General features: G+C 43.6%; 1 protein-coding gene across 5 annotated transcripts in view; it reads right to left on the reverse strand.

Annotated features, from left to right (window-relative positions):
* Nucleotides 1-19,618, reverse strand: part of fndc3a (fibronectin type III domain containing 3A) — a 44,746-nt gene that overhangs the window by 16,614 nt on the left and 8,514 nt on the right. For 4 of the 5 annotated variants that reach the window (XM_047593699.1, XM_047593698.1, XM_047593697.1 and 1 more), the window contains exons 3-8: nt 12,831-12,906; nt 2,563-2,639; nt 2,196-2,442; nt 1,582-1,932; nt 1,167-1,225; nt 83-249 (exon numbers count right to left, since the gene is read on the reverse strand). In XM_047593699.1, the coding sequence (XP_047449655.1) occupies nt 83-249; nt 1,167-1,225; nt 1,582-1,932; nt 2,196-2,442; nt 2,563-2,639; nt 12,831-12,906 (977 nt within the window). Of the gene's footprint in view, nt 1-82; nt 250-1,166; nt 1,226-1,581; nt 1,933-2,195; nt 2,443-2,562; nt 2,640-12,830; nt 12,907-14,036; nt 14,877-19,618 lie in introns of those variants that run through there. The other variant, XM_047593700.1, reaches the window with a different exon arrangement.

Below are 19,618 nucleotides of genomic sequence, written 5' to 3' on the forward strand. Positions count from 1 at the left end.
GGAAACAAAAAGAGTTGTCAGATAACCGTCGATGGAAATTCTCTTAACAGCCTCATCATCTCATCCTGCTGCTCGCGCTCACCAGTACATGCTCTGGTACTTTTCATCTTTGCCGCCAATCGAGACGGAGACTTCAAAACTGAGGGCCTCCGGGGGGCTGCAGTCATCCTCCGCGCTGCCATTCTCACTCTCTGGCCTGGCGGGCGCACTCCAGCTCACTACTGCTCGTCTGGCCTGGATGTCCGACACCTATCGTACGATAAGTTTCCCACATTAATAATAAATCTTTGCGATACTCCAAAACTCTCCAAGTCCCCAAAAAGCAATTTTTGCTTGTGCTTACTTCTTACTAACTCTGTCACACTGCTTGCTGGAGGAATCCAAAATATGAAAGCTGATGGTGCACTGGGGGAAAACTTTTTCAGCATTTGGCAGAGATGTGCTGAGCAAACCACTGAGATTTTTCATTCTGTTTGGGCCAGGTTTAAAAATAGCTGGAGCTACGCTGCAGGAGGGGATTCATATGTGGAAGAGCTCAATCAGGTCAAGTCTGTACGTCCTCCCGCCCCCCCAGTCTTGGGGGCCCACCATACTTTCCACAGTTTTCCATTCTCAGCCCCTTCACAAATCAATGTGACAGCAACGATGGGGGGGGGAGTGTACTTCACTTCACAGTTTCCCTGTATTACCTTAACTTTATCTATATCACAGACTTATTTTTGCTACATTTATAAGGAGGTCAGGCCTTGGAGACGGTGTATGACAAATCTAATATTACTTTTTGCATGTGTGTTTCTGTCTGAGTAATTCCTTGCAAAATAAATCTCCTTCTATGGGCCATAACGCAGTGCACCAGGAAGCCGTGAGAGAAAAGAGATTATTTAGTCAAAAATCGTCATCCCTGCCTTAAAAAACCCAAACCTTTTGTTTACTGCTAGCACGAATGTTTAGTGGCACATGTGGGAATAGGACTCCCCACATGGACGCTAGTCAGCAGGTCTGAGTCCATTAGCAAGAACACATCATGGACGTTAATCGAATGCTTAATGAGGCAACGCGATAGCATCATTACAACTTTTTATGCACACAGTGTTGGAAAACAAAACAAAACCATGCGTTTTATACTATATTAATTGGATAAAGAAGAAAAACAATAAGACACCAACCACTGGTTTGCTGATGGTACTCAACAGCGCCTGCAGAGCCTTAGCCTCTTTGTCCAGCTCTGAGGAGAGCAAAAAAGAAACGGGTAATTACAGATAGAAAACACCACAGGCTTCATGAAGTAGAGAAAAAGACATGAGACAAATATGTAAATGTGCTACAGCTTCGCTTCCAACATGCATTGTGTCCGATTATGTGTGATTATGATTTAGTCATAACAAGGATTGTATAACTTGCTTTAGCCGAACGATATGTGAGAGCATCTAAAAACCACCCTTCATCAGGTCTCACGCTGAAATATTTTTTCCCTCCACCTTTAAAACTGACATTAATTAATTGGTGTCACCACGGGGCAGATTAAAAATCCGTTATTAATTGTCCCGACCTTAACAAACCCCTGACCTTTAACCTCCTTACCTCCCGACTCTCCGTTTTTCCCCTTTCCCGTCTGCTTGTCGGGGCCGTGCCTGAGCTGCTCCGCCTCCAACCCTTTCCCTCCGACGCCGTTATGAATGTCCACCGTTTGGGGGCTGTTGCAGGTCTTCTGCGGTGACGAAGGAGGGCTGTCCTTCGCTTGCCCTCCTCCTCCTCCTCCTCCACCACCACCTCCTCCACCTCCTCCTCCTCCTCCTCCACCTCCACCTCCTCCGCTGCCGCCGCTCTGACGCTCCTTCAGCTTCTTCTGCAGACGCTCGTGCGTTTTGCTACTTCTGTCGTCTCGGTGAACAAACAGCGGGCGTCCGTGTTGGGAGTGAGTATCTGCAGAGACTGGATGAGGACAAAAAAAGGCAACATTTGTGGGTTTTGCCACAGAGGCAGGTTGGAGAAAGTCAAACTAACAGGTTATTTTGAGAAGGACACACAAATACACAGTGCAGTGTGCTGAGGTAACTCCCTCTAAGATTAACAAACTCAAAGACTAAACAGTTTGACTCAGACTTGGATTGTGTAACCGGGGCGTGTAAATAAAGTGCCGTGGACAAATAAATAAGGTTCCAGTAAAACAATAAAGGCTGCCGGCTCCAACTCACCCTGCTCCGAGTAGATATGAGCTGGATGGTACTGAGAGATGTACTGAGAACCCATGTCGCCCACGCCGCCCGCCATGCTTGTATACAGGTGAGGCGGAGGGGCCATCATGGCAGGGTGTGGGATAAAGGCAGGCAGGTGGGCATGGGGTGGAGGTGGAGGATGGTGGAGAGGGGAGTGGCCCCCTGGGTGGTACTCTGGTTGCTGAGGTAAAACCAGAACCCGCCGTACTCCGTTCTCTTCTATGATCTGAGAGGAAACGGATAGAGAGAGAGAGAGAGAGCGCGGCGAAGCAGTTATCAGAGCTGCTGCGAGTTCGATAAGATGACAATCAGAAACCCTGGACTGGAAATAGCACAGAATAAATACCTGTGAAACGTATCCAGGAGGCACATAGATTGGAGGCACTGAACCATTTGGAGACATCATGGGAACCTGAGCAGGACCTGTGCAGAGAAAGCAACAAGATCAAACACTTTCCTCTCGGGAAAAAGCACCCATTTCATCTGCAGTAAAAACGTAAGGGTTATTAGAGCTTTACACGCAGATTTTTATTCAAGCTTTGGCCTGAGCCCAATGGCGAAGCAGAATCACAAACCAGAGCGGTAGTAGATATAGAACACGTCAAAATATCACATTGTAGTTGATGAATGCAGCTACAACTGACCCAGAATCGTCAATTTAAACAGAATTTTAAACCAGATCAATGTGGCTGCGTCGAGTTCTCTCCTTATAATATCATGTTCAGGCTTCAGTGTGTATTCTTTCATTAATGCGAAAGTAAAACTGACACTCGGCAACTTTATGGCATAATTTAACCAAAGCCAAACTCTTCTAAACCAGTGGCTATTTCATATTCAATATACACGGGTGAGAAAAGACAGAAATGCACTATTGTAAATAGTGGCAAAATTCAAGAAGCCCTCTTTACAAAAGTGCTGAGAAACAACAAAGTTTCCTGCTCTATTGTAGAGGCCAGTTCAACGGCTTAGCTCAGCTCAGAGAAGTGACAGCTCAGCAGAAAGCCCCGGCGAGGGAGAGAAAACGAAGGGAGAGCGACCTGTGAGCCAAGTTTGCACATTTCTCTTCTTTCTTACCGTCCTAAGACAGCAACATGCAGGAGAGGAAAAAGGATTCACAACACTGACCTCTTTGGGGACCGCTCGAGGAAGCGTTTCTCTTCATTTTGTCAAAAGTGGTGCGAGGAGAAAAAGCACCTATAAGTGAGCCGCCATAGTGCGTCTATGACTACACACACTACACTACACTGGCCGGTGTAATGATAGATCGAAACCTCACACACTCACACCTAGCACCACCCCTCAGGCCACAATATAAAGCTTCCAGCTCTTAGTTTTAAAGAGGAAACAGTTTATATATATATATATACGGGGTAGTCTAAATGTTAGAAATACATAACTCTTGAAACACCACCCTCCAACCTCAACAACAAACACTCTCCGGCAGGCAGGATTTATTCCAAGTCTGTTATGTTAGCCCCTGCAGTAGCTTCGACTGCGCGTAATCAACTAAACTCCGAGCGTACACCTCGACACAGAACGGCTCGGGTCCAGAGTTCACTGCTGCACTCGACAGCTCAATACCGAGGCAGGTCGTGTTTGGGAGGCAATTTAGCGAGTTAGTCCTGTGATTAAAGCAGAGATGCAACACGCGAGTGATGCACGGGCTGCAGTTATATTGGCGGCCACGGTCCGGCTGGCCCGCTCGTAAAAACTAATATTCTGATTAATAGCGGATGGGTTGCTGGTGGGTGACATAATGGCCTATAAACTTAATGAGGAAAATATTAGCCGATTACAGTCTTTATAATGTGAGTTTTCATCAAGAACAAATTAGGAATCAAGGGGATTACTCTGCTCAGGCCTATGTGGATGTACCGGAGGGTTAATAAATGTTTCTTTACTCAGAATAACGTTTATCATATCATATACTCACTTGCCAGTTCATTAGGTACACGATGGTAATGTAACAGTTGTGCACTAGGTCCCCCATCATGTGTTATAAAGTTCAGTTTGTGTTAAAACAGCTTAAGGAATGTGGTAATTCAACTCCCTGTTTCTATTATTTAACCTGCTCACTACATTGGGGTTATGAAAATAATAGAAACGTGTCCACAGCCTTCAAAATAAAAAATACAGGTGAATGAAAAGCTCTCTCAGCTTAAAGAAATGCAACCTTCAAGAAGACAAAATTTAGCGCAGGACTGCAGGACTATTAGAATGCATTCATTTTCGCTAGTGTACCCAATGAACTGGCAAGTGAGTGTGCATCCCACTGAGTAATAATGCTGATGTGTGCTCTCTAAATCTGAGAAGGAAAAAAAAAACTGTTCCGGTGGGTTGCTGAAGAATGATTTATTCATGCAGATTCAAATGGCGTCAGGGATGATCAGCGCGTCACTACACCTCAGCCATTCAGACAGACACAGCTGGGTCACTCTGTATTGTTTAACTCAAAACTATTCATGATTCTCTCTCCGTCTCTCTTAGGCTGAAGGTCAAAAGCCAGCTTAGGTGAAACTGAGAATTGCTATCGAAAATGGAAATAAATTCAATGATATTTAAATGAGTGAGGATAAAAACAGGAAAAGCGGAGAGTTTAAGAACACAAAGCATGAACATATCGGTTAGCAATGGATGTAGATGTGTATGTAGACTATACAATCAAAACCACAACAGCTGTGACTCATCAGAGAATAGACCTGAGTCTTCTAGGGTGTCCTGTGGTGTCTGGCAACAGGATGTTGTTAGTAGAGGCCTTTGTGTCCTATGGGTTAAGAGGAGGTGATCTTGGGATCTTTGAAATTTGGAAGCCAGGTCAACACCTTGTGCTGTTTTTCACATTTTTGTTCCTAAACTGTTTGTGTGCCTATGTTAGGCTGCATCCTGCTGTGTGTCATTGCTATGGGGTGGTTATGCCAGGTCTGGTCTAGGTGGGTGCTACACATCTAAATAACATCCACATGAATGTCATCTTCAAAAGTTTCCCAGTAGAACATTGAGTTGTCACACGATGGTCGATATTATTCACTGCTTGCGTTAGTGGTTTTAATGTTGTGGCTGATCGGTGGATGTAGAGTATCTTTTAATGAAGAGAAGCAAGGCAACAACCTTGGGCTGAACAATTAATCATTTTCACACTGAATTTGCAAATTTGAAACAATGCCATTAGCAAAAACACGACGACTGCAATTTAGACTCCATCTTACACATAACTGTTTTTATTTGATTCGATTACAGAATGTGTAATAAATGCACGATGGACGCAACTCAGGTGTTTTAAAGTGATCTGATATCATGTGATAAATGCTGTAACCTTGTAAATGTCACAGAGTGAACAGTGAACTAGGGGAGGGTATTGGCAAGGACTTCACGATACGATATGTATCACGATACTTGTGTCACGATACGATACATTATTGCGATATTATGATATAGCGATATTTTGCAATATTCTTCATAGTTCACAGAGATGCAGCTTAAAATACAAATTGTAAACGTCAGATGACGATAACAAATGAAAAAATATTAATCCAAATGATCCATTTCCTATTTATTGCACTTGACATGACTTTTTACTTTAAAATCCATATCAAGACATTCAAAATTGATACTGTATCGGAATAAAAAGTATTGCGATATATTGCCATATCGATATTTTTTTTCCCCACCCATGCACGGAACTAAAAAAAAATGATTGTGTGTTGTCCCAACTCCAGAAGACGCTGCATAGCAGGTGCTCATCAGACACACATCTGCTGTCCGGCATTATACATTTTAATGTGCATCTTATAACACATAAAGATCTTATCTAACTGTCCCAGCTGTGATCACACCAGGACCACGGCTCAACAGCAGCCGCACCGCACACTGTAATTATATAGACTCATGATGCTGCCTCACACCTGTTACCTGCTAATAAACTCGGGTACGGCAGGACAGCGGGTAGGCCTCCCGTACTGAAATCAAAAGGGTAAATAGGAAGTGAGTCATTTCCCCTTCTTGAGAGCACAAGGTGTGCGAAGACAAAAACCTCAATTCGGTGGGCATGGGAGAGCTCAGCCATCATTGATTTCAGATTACAATACAATTTGAGGGGGAGTTCAAAGAGTGCGGCGGTAACTCGACTCACTTTTGAAGACAAACGATGTTGCGTTCACGCTGCGCGAAGCTCGGCTGTGGCTAATGACTGATCAAGGCGATCCTAGTTAGCGCCACTGATGCTGACTAACAGGAAATCTGATGAATCACATTAGCATCTATATGTTGAGAGAAGGAGAAAGGCTTTGTGTAAAGCGACTTGTAGAGAAACGTACAAGGTGAGAGGCTCTTACACTACTGAGGGAAAGAGAAAGAGAGGTAAGGCGGAGAATGGGAGGGGGAGGGTGGTGGTGGGAGGGTGGGGGGACGAACTCTTTTACATCAAAATGACGCACGAGTGCTGACAGAGATCAGATAAAAAAAAAAAAAAAAAAGGCCACATCTCCCTCCCTCTCCCCCTCCCCCCTCCTCCTCCTCCCCTTGAGTCAACCAGAGCATTGGTTGTGCTGACGTGGCCGTGGAGTGCCAGGCTTTTAGACGAAGCAGCCACGGGAAAAACATCCTCCAGAGAGGAGAAAAAAAAAAAAAAGAAAGAAAAACCCCAGGGACAGTCTTATCGAAGGCCAGAGACACATGTTCACATACACGCAGGGGCACAGATGTGCTACGGTTATGAGGCCCTTTCTGAGCACCCACCTGTTTCCTCTGAACCAAACGACTAGAGATCATGACAAACGCACTCAAGTGGGAGTTCACACAGGTCTTCTGAGTCCAGAAGGGAGGAAACTTGGCAAACGTTTTTAAAAAAAAACAAAAAAAAACGGTGGCTACGATCCAAGCAAACTGTCAGGATTAATCAGGTGTACACATGAACCCTCGATTTAATTTGGAGAGCAGAAAGAAGCAGAGAAGATAAGCCGGAAAGAGAGGCTGCCTGGGTTAAGAGAGAGGGGTGTAAAAAAGAAAGGAAAGCACACACAACTAATAGAGGGGGCAATAGTGACGCCGAGAGACGGCGGCTTCACATGCGAGCCATGAACTGTGTGCCTATAAAGATGGAGTGGGCTTGATTATTAATTAGAGCTAATAAATTGTCTCCAATGACACATAAAGAGGAAAGAGGGAGGGAATACGAGCAGACTGGCACTAGATAATAACAAACAGCCAAGAAGCAACAGAAAGATGCTGAGTCCTTAACCGTAAATAAAACCAGAAAAGTAATATTTAGAGATTGAACTGTGGAATATGGTCCCGTTTGTGCGTGACGTGGCACATATTTCTTGCAGGAAGGATCCATCAGTCCTAATCAACAATAAGCATGATTTTCTATTAGCAGATTAAGAAGCCACGCATGTGTGCACTCGTCCTCGGCCAGGCTGCTTCTCCAAAAACATGCCTGTTCGCATCCAACTGCGACCAATCCAGTCAGACAGAAGAGGAGGAGGAGGAGGAGGAGGAGGAGGAGGAGGAGGAGGGAAGAATGAGAGGAAACTGCTTTCTGTGTTGATCTGTGTGCAAACCACAGCCTAAGGGAGGGAGCTGTACGGTAAACAACAGAAGAATTTAATAAGAACGGCCATTTTTCTTAGGTGTTCTTAAAACTTTGTCTGAATTCCTAATATGTCACGGCATCCATGTGGTTCATGCATCACCTCCTCCACCCCCAGCCCCCGCCCCAGCCCCCGCCCCCGCCAGTATGGATGACGTTTAGAGGAGGAGACCTTCATGCTTGCGCTTAATGCAGAACATCACGTGCTGCTGTTGCTGCTTTAATCAGAGCTGGGCCATGACTAAAAAATAAATAAATAAATAAATTATTTGATAGAAAATTGAATTGACCATTAAATAAACCAATATCTGGTACAAGAACTGACCCTTGGCTAAACTTAGAAGAAAAACCCAAGGGTTATTTCTGAAAACCCCCCCTCCCCTTATCGTTTTCTATCATCCTTACCCTTTCTCCCTCTCCCTTGGTATCATTGCAGCAAGGGGAGAATGACTCACGAGCTCAGTCACTCTTAGAGGTACTCGCTGCGGAAGCTGTGAATGAACCGTCTGCACGCACATGTTTGTGTACATGTCCTTGGAGTTGGGTGGGGGAGGTGATGGGCATAAAAATAAAGCGCTAATGTGTCTGGTGTTTGCAGTGCACAATTATGAGAACCATATGTGACGAGTTTGGGTTCGGGAAGAGGGCGCCGCGGGTGTGGAGGGCCTCCTGACTCGGCACAGTGGTGCACGTGGGTTTTCGATCTTAAACACGAGCCCCGTGCGATTTGACGTCAAAAATAATTAACAAACCGCTGGAATACCTGCGTCTTCAGAGCACGAGTGCAGGACGGCTGTTTGTAAAGATCTGAGATGAGTAAAGGAGAAAGGTAGTAATTTGACCATTTATTTGCAGATTGAGGATTCATTTAAAATCAGCTCTTAATACATCTTAATAACGTACTTGCTATTTTCAGATCACATAATTATTCATGGACCATTGTCACAAAGATCCATCCCGATACTATAATGTTAGTTGCACATCCTAAATGTGAGTAAAGCCTTTTATTTATTTTTTTTTGTGCTTGTCATAAGGTCAAGTAGCTATGGAACGCCGCCCCCCCCCCCGGCTCCCACGAACGTCTGATGTCACACTGCGCCCATTTTTCCAACAACACTGACAATCTGACATTCACACCCACTTCACGCTTTAATTGGCCTGCTGTTCAGAGGTGAGAACGTAAGCTTTATTTGAACTCTGTTTTTTTTTTCCATTTTGTTAAAACTCCTATTTTAAGCAAATGCATTGCTAAGAATACCAACAACACCAATAAAGACTATTTGAAAATGTGTGTCATGTCCATTATTTGAGGATAACTCAGCCTCACCAGCCTCAAGCAATTGAAGCCACCGTCACGGCTTGGGCTGATTTCACTCAGTCCTGAAAACTCAAAATTATCTTGAACAAATGACGATGGAAAATGTCTACTGAAGAGCTTCCTAAAAGGAAATTGAGGAGGAAATTCTCTCGAGGCAAACTATACTGCTCTGGCGGTATAGGTACTCCTTCACCTCAAAGCGTCAGATGTTCAACAGTGCATGTCCTGGCTGTTCAGTTTTAGGCTCAGAGGACACGACTCCCCCTGATACTAGAAAGACTAACACACCTGCAGCACCATCGGGGATGAGATGAGGCGTTTCACAGCTACGGCATCAGAGATAAGGGATGAGTAGGCAGAGGCGGCAACCAACCAAACACTAGAGAACGTGGCTACAGACGGAGCCTGGCGTATGCATGAAAATATGCACACGGTCTCTTTTTAGCTTCTTGTCAAGATGCCAGAATAGCTGTCTTGACTTTTATGGAGAAGGCACATCTCTATCAGGCTCAATAAGCCCAGTGGAAGTAGATGGTGCTTTATGCTATCATCCAGACACTGAATCATCCAAAGCGATGGTGAATCACCGGCAGGCTAAGTCAGATAAGGAATCTGATCAACCTGATGGTCCTGATGCTGACTAGCCTCATCAGTCACCCGGCTCATCTGGTGGCTGGAGAGGCCAGTGACACAGCATTCAGATTTGGCATCTAGTGGCCGATGATAGAAAAAAAGGCCAACCCAGAGAGCGCCGGAGGTCTGGGCGGAAGCTACGAGGGCATGTCCGCTTGCACGCAAAGCTCTCCTCGTGGCGAGGAGCATCACGAGCAGAGAGATGCTAAATGGACACGCTAATTAGCCTCCCGCGCTAAAGGTCCCTCCTCCAAGGCAGATATCGAAAACGGCAAATGCCTTCTATAAACTGCATTTTGCAAGATTGTCTGCTCCTATTAGGCAAGCTGTCACGGCCTAACACGTGGCAATTACGCACATCCAGCTGCTAAAAATACATGATTGAAAACACAAAATTGATGTGGGACAGAACAAATCTTGAAAAATATGTGCACAAACCAGATTGTTCTGGCTCGGGCGGCTGTGTCACGCCGTCCTGCTGGCACACACCGGGGTCAAAGATTGAGGCGCGCATATGCACAACAGACACTAAAGTGAACAAGGATCATCTGTCGTTGTAAACAAACAAAAAACTAAACCAATCAACCAAGAACGCATACATGCATGCATGCCCGCAGGAACAAACACACACTCTTCCTCCTTCCTTGCACTGCAAGCGGTGAGTCATCCCTCTATTCACGTCACAGAGAGATGAGTGCACCCTGTGACAGGCCAGTTAGTAGCAGTCACACTGATCTATGTGGCACCTCTCAGCTCCTTGTTTCTCCTCTGATGGAAAAACTATGTATGCTTGCTCCCTATTAGGAAGGTTTACTCAGCTCATAATGGGGGGGCTGGTGTAGGAGCTCAGTCAGACAGGAGTAGGGAGAAGAGGCCCCGCTGTGAACAAACTGTATGATGACTTCCTAGCTGAGCATCATCACTTTTTCTCACTCCTTTTTGTTTTTCATTTTGTTATCTAAACCCGAATGCCCGTGGTGTATCGTCTCATTGTTATTCACATATGCTGCGAGGTATAGACAAAAGCTGCAGACGTACCACTGTCTTCCGACACTGGTTTGTAGTAAATGCCGGCTTAGGCATAGGTCATTAAATTCATGCTGCAACAACAACGCTCTGTCTCAACTGTGGTCCCAAAGTGTGTCAAACATTATTCACTCACGGACCTTTATTATGTTGACTTATTTTATTTTATTTATTAAATCACATCCACGGTTTAAGAGAGGAAAAAAAAAAAAAAAAAAAAAAAAAGCTCATGAGCTCACAGAAATGTCAATACAGGGGCGGGATTGTCCCGAAAACCAAGCCATAAACAAAGCAAATGATTCTCAGATCAATGTTTTCCCAGGCAACGACGGTTTATCATACTCGGTCACGATTATGGCCCCACGACTCTACCTCCTACAACTACTCCAGCAGTCTTCCCATTCATGCTGTCAGTAACACGTTAGAGCCAGACTCCATTGTTGCTGTCACAAAGCCGGCGCAATCACAGACAATTGTGGAACGGGAAACGACTGCCACCGGGATAAATAAGAACGTGTAACACATCTCCCTCAAACACCGCCTTTCTGCCCTCTCTCCATCCGCTAAACACTGCAATTACGCTATACGTTTATTCTACATTTTGATAAATTATCAGTGTGCTGATCATTTTATCATCTGTCAAATTAAAACCTCAAGCGCAGAATGCACAAATGAGGGGGGATTTTTTTTTTTTTTTATATGAGGATACAACAGCGCAGAAAGAATAAAGAGTGACACATGCTGTAATATGGGAAGCGGTGCAATAAAAGCGTCAATAAATATAAAGGGGGATGGATTCATATCCACACAGCACCTGAGTTGCTGCATAAAAGAAAACTAAACGTCTACGCGAGAAGATATATTTTCCTTTTCCTTTTTTTTTGTGTGGCTACCGTGCTTGTTAAAAGAATAAGAAGCATGGACTCTCAAAAATGGCAGTCATGTGACCCTGTGAACACCGAAACAGGTTTTGCCTCCTGCAGTCATGCCTTGTAGAGAGCTGTTCCTTAAGCACTTGTAATTCAAGTAATGGGGCACAAAGTCTACAAGCCTTGATCTAAGTAAAGCTTCCCTCTAAAGTTTGGAGTAAGTAGAATGAAGTCTGACAAATCAAGTGGATACCGTCCAAACTTAGAGCCATTTTAAGTAGAAAACTCACTCTCTGGAAGTAACCTTGGAAGACGCCCAGTTGATTTAATTATCTCAGACTGCTGAAGCATCATATTAACTTCAGATATCGGGTTTAGAATATATTTTTTTTAAGGAAGGGCTGTGAGGAAGGGATTTCACTAACGGCAAAACATGGATATGTGAGAGCAGAATGTGAACCTACACTTGAAGCAATGAGAATCAGTGAACCGCTGTTTTTTTTTTTTTTAAAGCGATAGTCTCCTAAAAAAAACAGCTAATTTTATTCAAATAGTTGTTGCATAACCAGCTTTACTATTCTCCTTATTGGCTTGGACCATAAAACGCAATTATGTCAGTGATGAGGCTGAGAGCTGTGAGACACGACTACCGTCTTCCTATCATCGCTAAAAAGATGCATCACTGCATCCTGGCTGACATTTTCCCCTTTAAAGCCAAGCCAGGTGAATGTGACTGACTGAAATAAAAAGGTAATAAATTACAACCCGGGTCTGTTAATCAGATTATGGTAATACGAGAAAAACGCACATTTCTCTTACATGTGCTCACCAACCTCTCCATCAGGACCACCTGTACGATTCAGTGCAATCCAATAAAAACTGGCATAAATTTGTCCACTCCATTAACATACATGATGGGGCCAGAATTTCAATATAACCTCAATAATGAGCCTTTTGAGCACATGGTGCACTCTAAAATTGCTTAATAGATGTCGCTGTATTAATTCATTTCATTATTAAGGATAAAAACCTCTGCTGTGCCTCGATGGAAACGTTAAGAGCTTTAAAGAGTAAATTTGAGTCAAATACAAAATGCATTTTTTTTTTTTAAAAGTCTTTTAGGATCGGATTATGAAACAATCACAGTAAAAAAACATGTGAAAACAGAACAGCGTTCTTACCTGTGATACACTGAAACTGACCATCCTCTCGTCGAATAGTGAAGGCCTCACCTGGGTTTACCTGCACCAGGATTACCTGTGGAGAAAACAAACACGGTTCATTCGGTTTGTTTTTATTTTTTATTGTACGAATGTCAGTTTATTTCTGCAAAAAAAAATGCACACAAGCTCAAGAGCTAATCGCAGTTAAGGATTAGAAAACTGGGAAACTGGGCCATTTAAAATCAATAAAGAAATAAAACCAGTTGGCAACGACATATTTTCCAAAACAAATTTAGGTAAAGCCGTTTCAACCCGCTTTAAATAAAGTCCAAACGTACATTAAATAAATAAAGGAATAAGAATATCTACATTTAACATACAGGACAGTCACTCTGATCACCATAAAATGAAACCTCTGGCAAACATCAGCTACGTAATCTACAATGAGTCACTCTCCTGTCATTACAAAAGACTGAACGCACAGACTGAACAAGAGAGAAAGGAATAAAAGATGTCTTTTTGTTCAAGGCGACTTTTAGAGCTTTAGACAATGTAAACCTTCTTTAACTGCAAAATAAAATCATAAATAATTTTTTCATGCACTTAATCAACAGGTAAAATCAAGACAATCTGAAACAATTTGCTAATTCTCCTTAATTTATCCTCACAAATTCCAAACCCCCATAATATAAACCATACGCCTTGTAAATGCCTGGGTTTTAGTTGCCTGGCGCCGTGTGTGGGCGCTGGTTACCTCACTCTTGTGGAAGTCGCTGTCATAGAACCTGCACTCTTCTGGCAAAGGGCTCTGGCTATGGCTCTCCTCAATCACTGAAATCATCAGCACCTCCATCCCTGACACTGCTCCCATTCATGTGCTCAGAAGGGAGAGGAAAGAGCCCTTTGACTGCCACACACAGACTCTCATATGTTCTTACAAACCCACACAGGCAGCGTCAGCAGTAAGTGTAGATGATGGTGGAGGTGGGAGGAGCAAGGGAGGTCTAATTGAATCAAAGTCTGGGCACTTCGCAGTCTTATGTGTATTTGTTGTCCACTCCCTTCGGCACTCTTCCTAGGATGATGTCTCCTTTTTTTTCCCCCCCAGATTTTACATCAGGACATAACCGCTAAAATGAACACTGTGACATTCACTGCCTTTGTAATATAAAAATATAAAAAAGGAAGGATATTTTACTTGCAAAAGATCTGACTGCTACTTACTGTTGCCCGCATTGCTTTTTTCTCATTCAAGCGTCACTATTCATGCAGTCACAGAGAGGAAGAGAAGCTCCAGGGTCTACCAGACCCTCCACCGCTTCACCCAGCCCTCATGAGAAATCACATGACCTGCGATGCCAACACATCTGGCTGGGCCGGTCATTTACATCCTCCACTTCCATCAACTCACTCCGCATAAAGTCCGGGAAGAGGCGAGACGCGAGGGAGCAGCGATCGAGGGGGGGGGGGACTCGGTCCTCGTGCGCTGGATGCAGCCTTCGCAGAAAACGTGGCGTGAGTCTCACGTTTGCTTAGCCTGACTCAGCCGCATCTGCTCCAGTCGCGGCACTCTCTGCAGCAGGCGGCTTGTTCACTCTTGCCTCTGGCTCCAGTGCAGCCTCCCTACCGTCAGTATCCACAGCAACCCCTTCAACAAATAAGCCACAGCGACGTCCGCGACCGAGCGCTCACAGAGTGGACTGAAACCTTATCAGCGGTGACCACTCTCCGGGAAAAGAAGGCGGACGAGCCTCCGGAAAGCAGGAGCGGAGAAGGAGAAGGACTTTGGATGATGCCTCAGTTTGTTATTCAGTTTCCTTGTTGCCTCTGAGTGTGTGCCAGCTCAGTTAGCGCCTGCTGTGCTCCTTAATATTCATTTCAATAGCATTCCATCAGGGTGTGATCATTGAACAGCTGAGCCGGCAAAAGGTATAAGGGGTCCATGGCATGGGGAGTCCTTTGTTCTGTCTTTTTCACAACAACAACAATGGCGTGAGGGAGCCGAGCGACCCACGCAGCTTCTGAGGCTGACATATACGACTACGCTACAGTCCCTCTGCCTCCCTGCCTCCCTCCCTCTGCCTCCCTCCGCTCCTTCCCCCTCATACTCTCCCCGGCTCGCTCTCCCATTCACAGAGCGACATGCCATACATCCTCTCCTAATACTCCGATCAATGTGAGAGGAGATGAGGTGGTGGGAGTTCAATCGCAGAGCCCGAGCGTCGGGTGACAACGGCAGCCTCCGTGCCGTCTTCGGAGATCACAACGCGGCGCAACTGACAGTCAAAACAGAGGCATGATTTGAACAGCGACTAAATAAACACAGCTTGCAAGTACTCACTGCTTCTGTAACATCTGTCCTCATTTATTCTAAATGGATCGGCCCTTAAAGCGACAGTGCTGATCACTTGATCAGCGCGTGTCAAGTTAGGAGGCACTCTGCGTCACTGACGCTGCTTGGCAGCTAAAATCCTCCGCGAAATGTGTTTCACTGTGTTAAAAAAAGAGAAAAGGAACCTGGATTTAAGGTATATTTTAAGGTACATATAGCTACGAGAAGTAATCATGAAGTCTAGCAGACTTGTGCAGTAAGATGACTTCAGGGAAATGAGAAGAGAAACTCATTTTGGAAGAAGAATGCAAGAATCTATATAGTTCGTACAAATAAGGGGCGTAAATACTGCACTGGTCTTTATATCCTGAGGAGCCGCTGAGTTATGAATGATTTCTTTTTTTTTTTGTTGTTGTTTAAATTCGTTATTTTGGATTTATATCCGTCTTCATTAGAAACCACCGATATCGATTCTTAATATTGTAGGATTGTTGTGTTAAAATAAATGCAATGTCGGGCGGCATCCTCTACTCAGAAACCTCGCAAGATCCGCGCAACAAGATTAGCCCACGTGTGACGGGAGCTCCAAAACCCTGGCTCCGAGAGCACAGTCGGGCCAGAAAGCTGATGCACGGCAGCAGATTTGGATTTTAAACGTATGACGACAGAGAAAAGCTAGACCGTAAACAAAATGGGTCAACCAGAGGTAAAATGCGGCGGATTGAAAAACACCACAAATCTCCCAAACCAATGATAACACTGAAAACAAAGCTCAAAATAAAGCGATTCAGAATTTAATCCAGTCAAATCGGGATCTTGTGAATTGGAATCGAATCAGTTCAGAAAATCGGTAGCGATACCCAGAGATAGCCGCAGGTGGTTATGGACCAATGCAGAAGAGCTTCCAAGTTAATTTCACTTGTTTTGTTTTCTGAAAACAATGTCACCATTAACCAGAACATGCCTCTTTTTTTTTTTTTTTTTCCCAGGCATCAACGTTCTGTTTTTGTTTGGCAAAACATAGCCGTGTCCACAAAACAATTACAGACAAAAGCAAGCTAATTTAACTAAGAAGACAAGCACTGGGGCATCAACTCCTGCTGTTCTATTAATTTAGCTGCAGACATTAAAGATAACTTTCACCAGACACTAAAACAGATCTCATTAGTTCTCAATGAAAAAGTAATGCGATGGAGTACATTTGTACTTAATTTTTTTTTTTTTTTTTTAGCTTTTGCTATTAGTTAAGAGTTAACAGCATTGCTATACTGTGGTGTTTGACTTTACTATTATAGACAGGTTGTGAAATTATTGAATTATTATTACTATTTTTTAATTATTTAAAAGCCAGAGACTGGTTCTCTGTTCTCTTTACTATTCAACTTTGTATTTTAAAGACTTTTTTCTACAAAAATAAAAAGAAATAATAAAAAAAAGAATTTCTATCATGACATATCTTATTTATTGCACAAACTCATTCTTTTGTAGAATAGAAGAGTAAACAAATGACAGGGTAAAATATTAATAACGTTTCAGATAAAAACCAGTTCCTCTTTAGATAACACGCTTAGCTCCTACATCCCCCTGAAGCTCAGATGGTCATTTACTTTTAGTCCTACTATAAAATACATCCGAGCCCAAGCCCCTCTGCTGACTGAATCTATCACCCAGTATCTAGTTACCAACGGTGTGACGACTTCATTTGTAACTCGACAGAGTGAAAATGTGCGAGGACACTGCAAAGGTTACTTTTCACACACATGACTAAGCAGCATAATGCGCGACGGTTTCCTGGTCACATTCACAACAGAGATGATCTTTTATTTTCCGGAGTACCGCACGGAACAAAATACATGTGTTAAAAGATCAGGGGCGATCAAACTCAGATACACCGGCACACGTTTATAAGGCCCTGTGTCCAAAGGTTAAACGATTCCCTCCACTGTAAAGATTTGCATCAATCTACGAGGCCTATGCAAAGAGAATGAAGACAAGTTTGCGCACACTGTCACACAGGTGGCCACACTGCTGTGTTTTATTACCCACGAGAACGGCCTGCTCTGTGCGTCTGTGGTTGTTAACTCTGACGTTTTTCAGTTGTTGGTGACTCAGAGTTCGTGTTTCTCACTATTTGTTCCTCTTAATTGTTTACTGTGCGTTGATGTGACATAGCAGCTGGGTAGAAAGGAAACGGGAGCTAAATGACACAGGGAAAATCCTGCCAGCGTCGGAACTAGCCAGGAACGAACGCAGTCTCCCTGCAGCTGATGGCATACACTTGCGTGTGCAATGATGATTCAAAGCAATTTGATGATCCTCCACTCTCCAGGATCCCTGGAAACGTGGCGTAAGGGGATAGCAGGATAGAACCAGAACAGGGGAAAACATCTGTCGTAGATGTGTTGCATGCTCTTGTAAATAATTATCTTCTTAGTAGTATTAAGCTAGAGAGAAAATAATCTGTCATATGTATTTATCAGAGCAACCACAAAATGCTACCAGAGCACAAAGTCAATCATATGCATACATGCATTATCTAAGATCTGAGTCACATATGAATTTCCACAAGCTTCCTATTCACCTATTCACTATGAATTAGTTTTCATGTTTCCACTTAAGGTCTAACCATATTTCCATGAAGTCATGAACAGTCACCGATCACAACGGAATCATGGGGCCTCGCACTAAATGAAATGAGAACAGAAGTGAAGAAACTCAATCCAATAGCAATGAATCAAATAAACTTAACTTAAATGTCATCAACAACACAAAACATGGCCAATATATATATATATACACTTCTAAATAGTAATTCTGTTGCTTCCCTGTTGCAGATTATTCGTTTTTATTTTAAAATCTTACTAATAAAATAAAAGATGTGAAATGTGTGTCTTGGCACTTTAACAGGACACAAAATTCAACAATTAAATATAATATAACATAATATAATATAGCAACTCATTCATGATTGATGCTGCCACCACCGTGCTTCACTGTGGGAGTGGACCGGCGTTAACTATCAACGCATTTTCAACTGTTGCGATTGTTTCTGTATCCAATTTAACAGGCAGCACAGCTTCTTAGCATGAGGGTGTAGAGGATGAGACTTAGTTTAGAGCCAAAGCCAACAATGCTCGCTGTCCAGACTGCAACTACGTCCACCAGAAAGGGAGAAAGCAATTCACTAAACACCCATTAGATAAGTGGAACAAAAACTTGCAGAAGTGCTACGTTTGCAGCCACTCTACCTGCAGACAACTTTGCTGTAGGCCTCTTAATCCGCAGCCTGTATGCTTTACAGTGAATTATAAAAACAAGCTGATTGTGCAGAACAGTAAAACTTGATTAGCTACGCATCTTGAAATTAGTTAAAAGCTCGTAAGCAGCGATGCTGATATCAACATGTGCCTCCTCCTCTCAGCCAGAAGTCAAGCAGCGAGTCTCTTTGCATCAGCAGCAGAGAGAGGATGACGCCGGTGGAGAGGATGAATGATGTTGCAGGTCTCTTATCCAGTTTATTGAAAAAGGATTTGCAAACTCCCCGAACAGGGCCAAACCACTGACTAATTCAGGAGTTTGGGAAATGATGTCTGGCATTATTTACTCTATGGGTTTTGCTCATGGTTAGCGAGCCAAAACTTCCATATTAGTGCATCACTCGAACGTGTGTCTGCGGTGAATATTATTGCAGCAATAATGGCATGGCTTGTCCTACCCACTTAGGAGAAAGTGTCCAAAACACTGCTGAGTCACACACTGTCCACCTCCTCACAATAGCTGACAAACAGTGGGCTCAACCTCATCTTCGTAGATGATTCAGTGGTTGACCGTGAGGCGAGCAGTGGGTTGCATGTTTGCTACAACATCACAAGCCCTCTGGCAACTTGTGGGGGGACATAGGTCCAAGGACCTCGTCTCCTTATCTGGCTGTAGGATACAAGGCCAGAAATAAAAAAGGCAGCTGAATTGACGGAGAGGGCTCACTACGCCATAGTAACATTAGCCCACGCAGTCACAAGCAAACCATACACTCTGGGTTGTGTGGCTGTGTGTGTGTGTGTGTGTGTGCGCGCCCTGTTCAGTTTGTGTAATTACCATTTCATCCAGAGTGCTTTTACCCAAGAGCAGGGCAAACAAGTAGGGTTTTTAAAATCTCACGTCATCTTTGAAAAATGGAAAACCAAGAGTATTGTTTGAATAAAACATAAATGTGTTGGAAAATAAATGAATTTCAAGGCTACTGAAAAACATTACTAATACTTCTCCATTCACAGTTTTCTCCAAGTTTGTATTAGACAAACTTCTAATTATATAAAAGGTTGAATGGTTCCTCGAAGTGTTTCTAACAAAAACTGCACAGCTCGACGTCCCTACCAAGGAGCAATATTAATCCCTTACAATCTGTCAGGTCGCAAACGCAAGCCTAAAAGCCATCAAAACAGAGGAGCATTAAAATAAAATACAAGCACAAAGG

The sequence above is a fragment of the Mugil cephalus genome, chromosome 9, assembly GCF_022458985.1.
Source record: "Mugil cephalus isolate CIBA_MC_2020 chromosome 9, CIBA_Mcephalus_1.1, whole genome shotgun sequence".
NCBI lineage: Eukaryota > Metazoa > Chordata > Actinopteri > Mugiliformes > Mugilidae > Mugil > Mugil cephalus.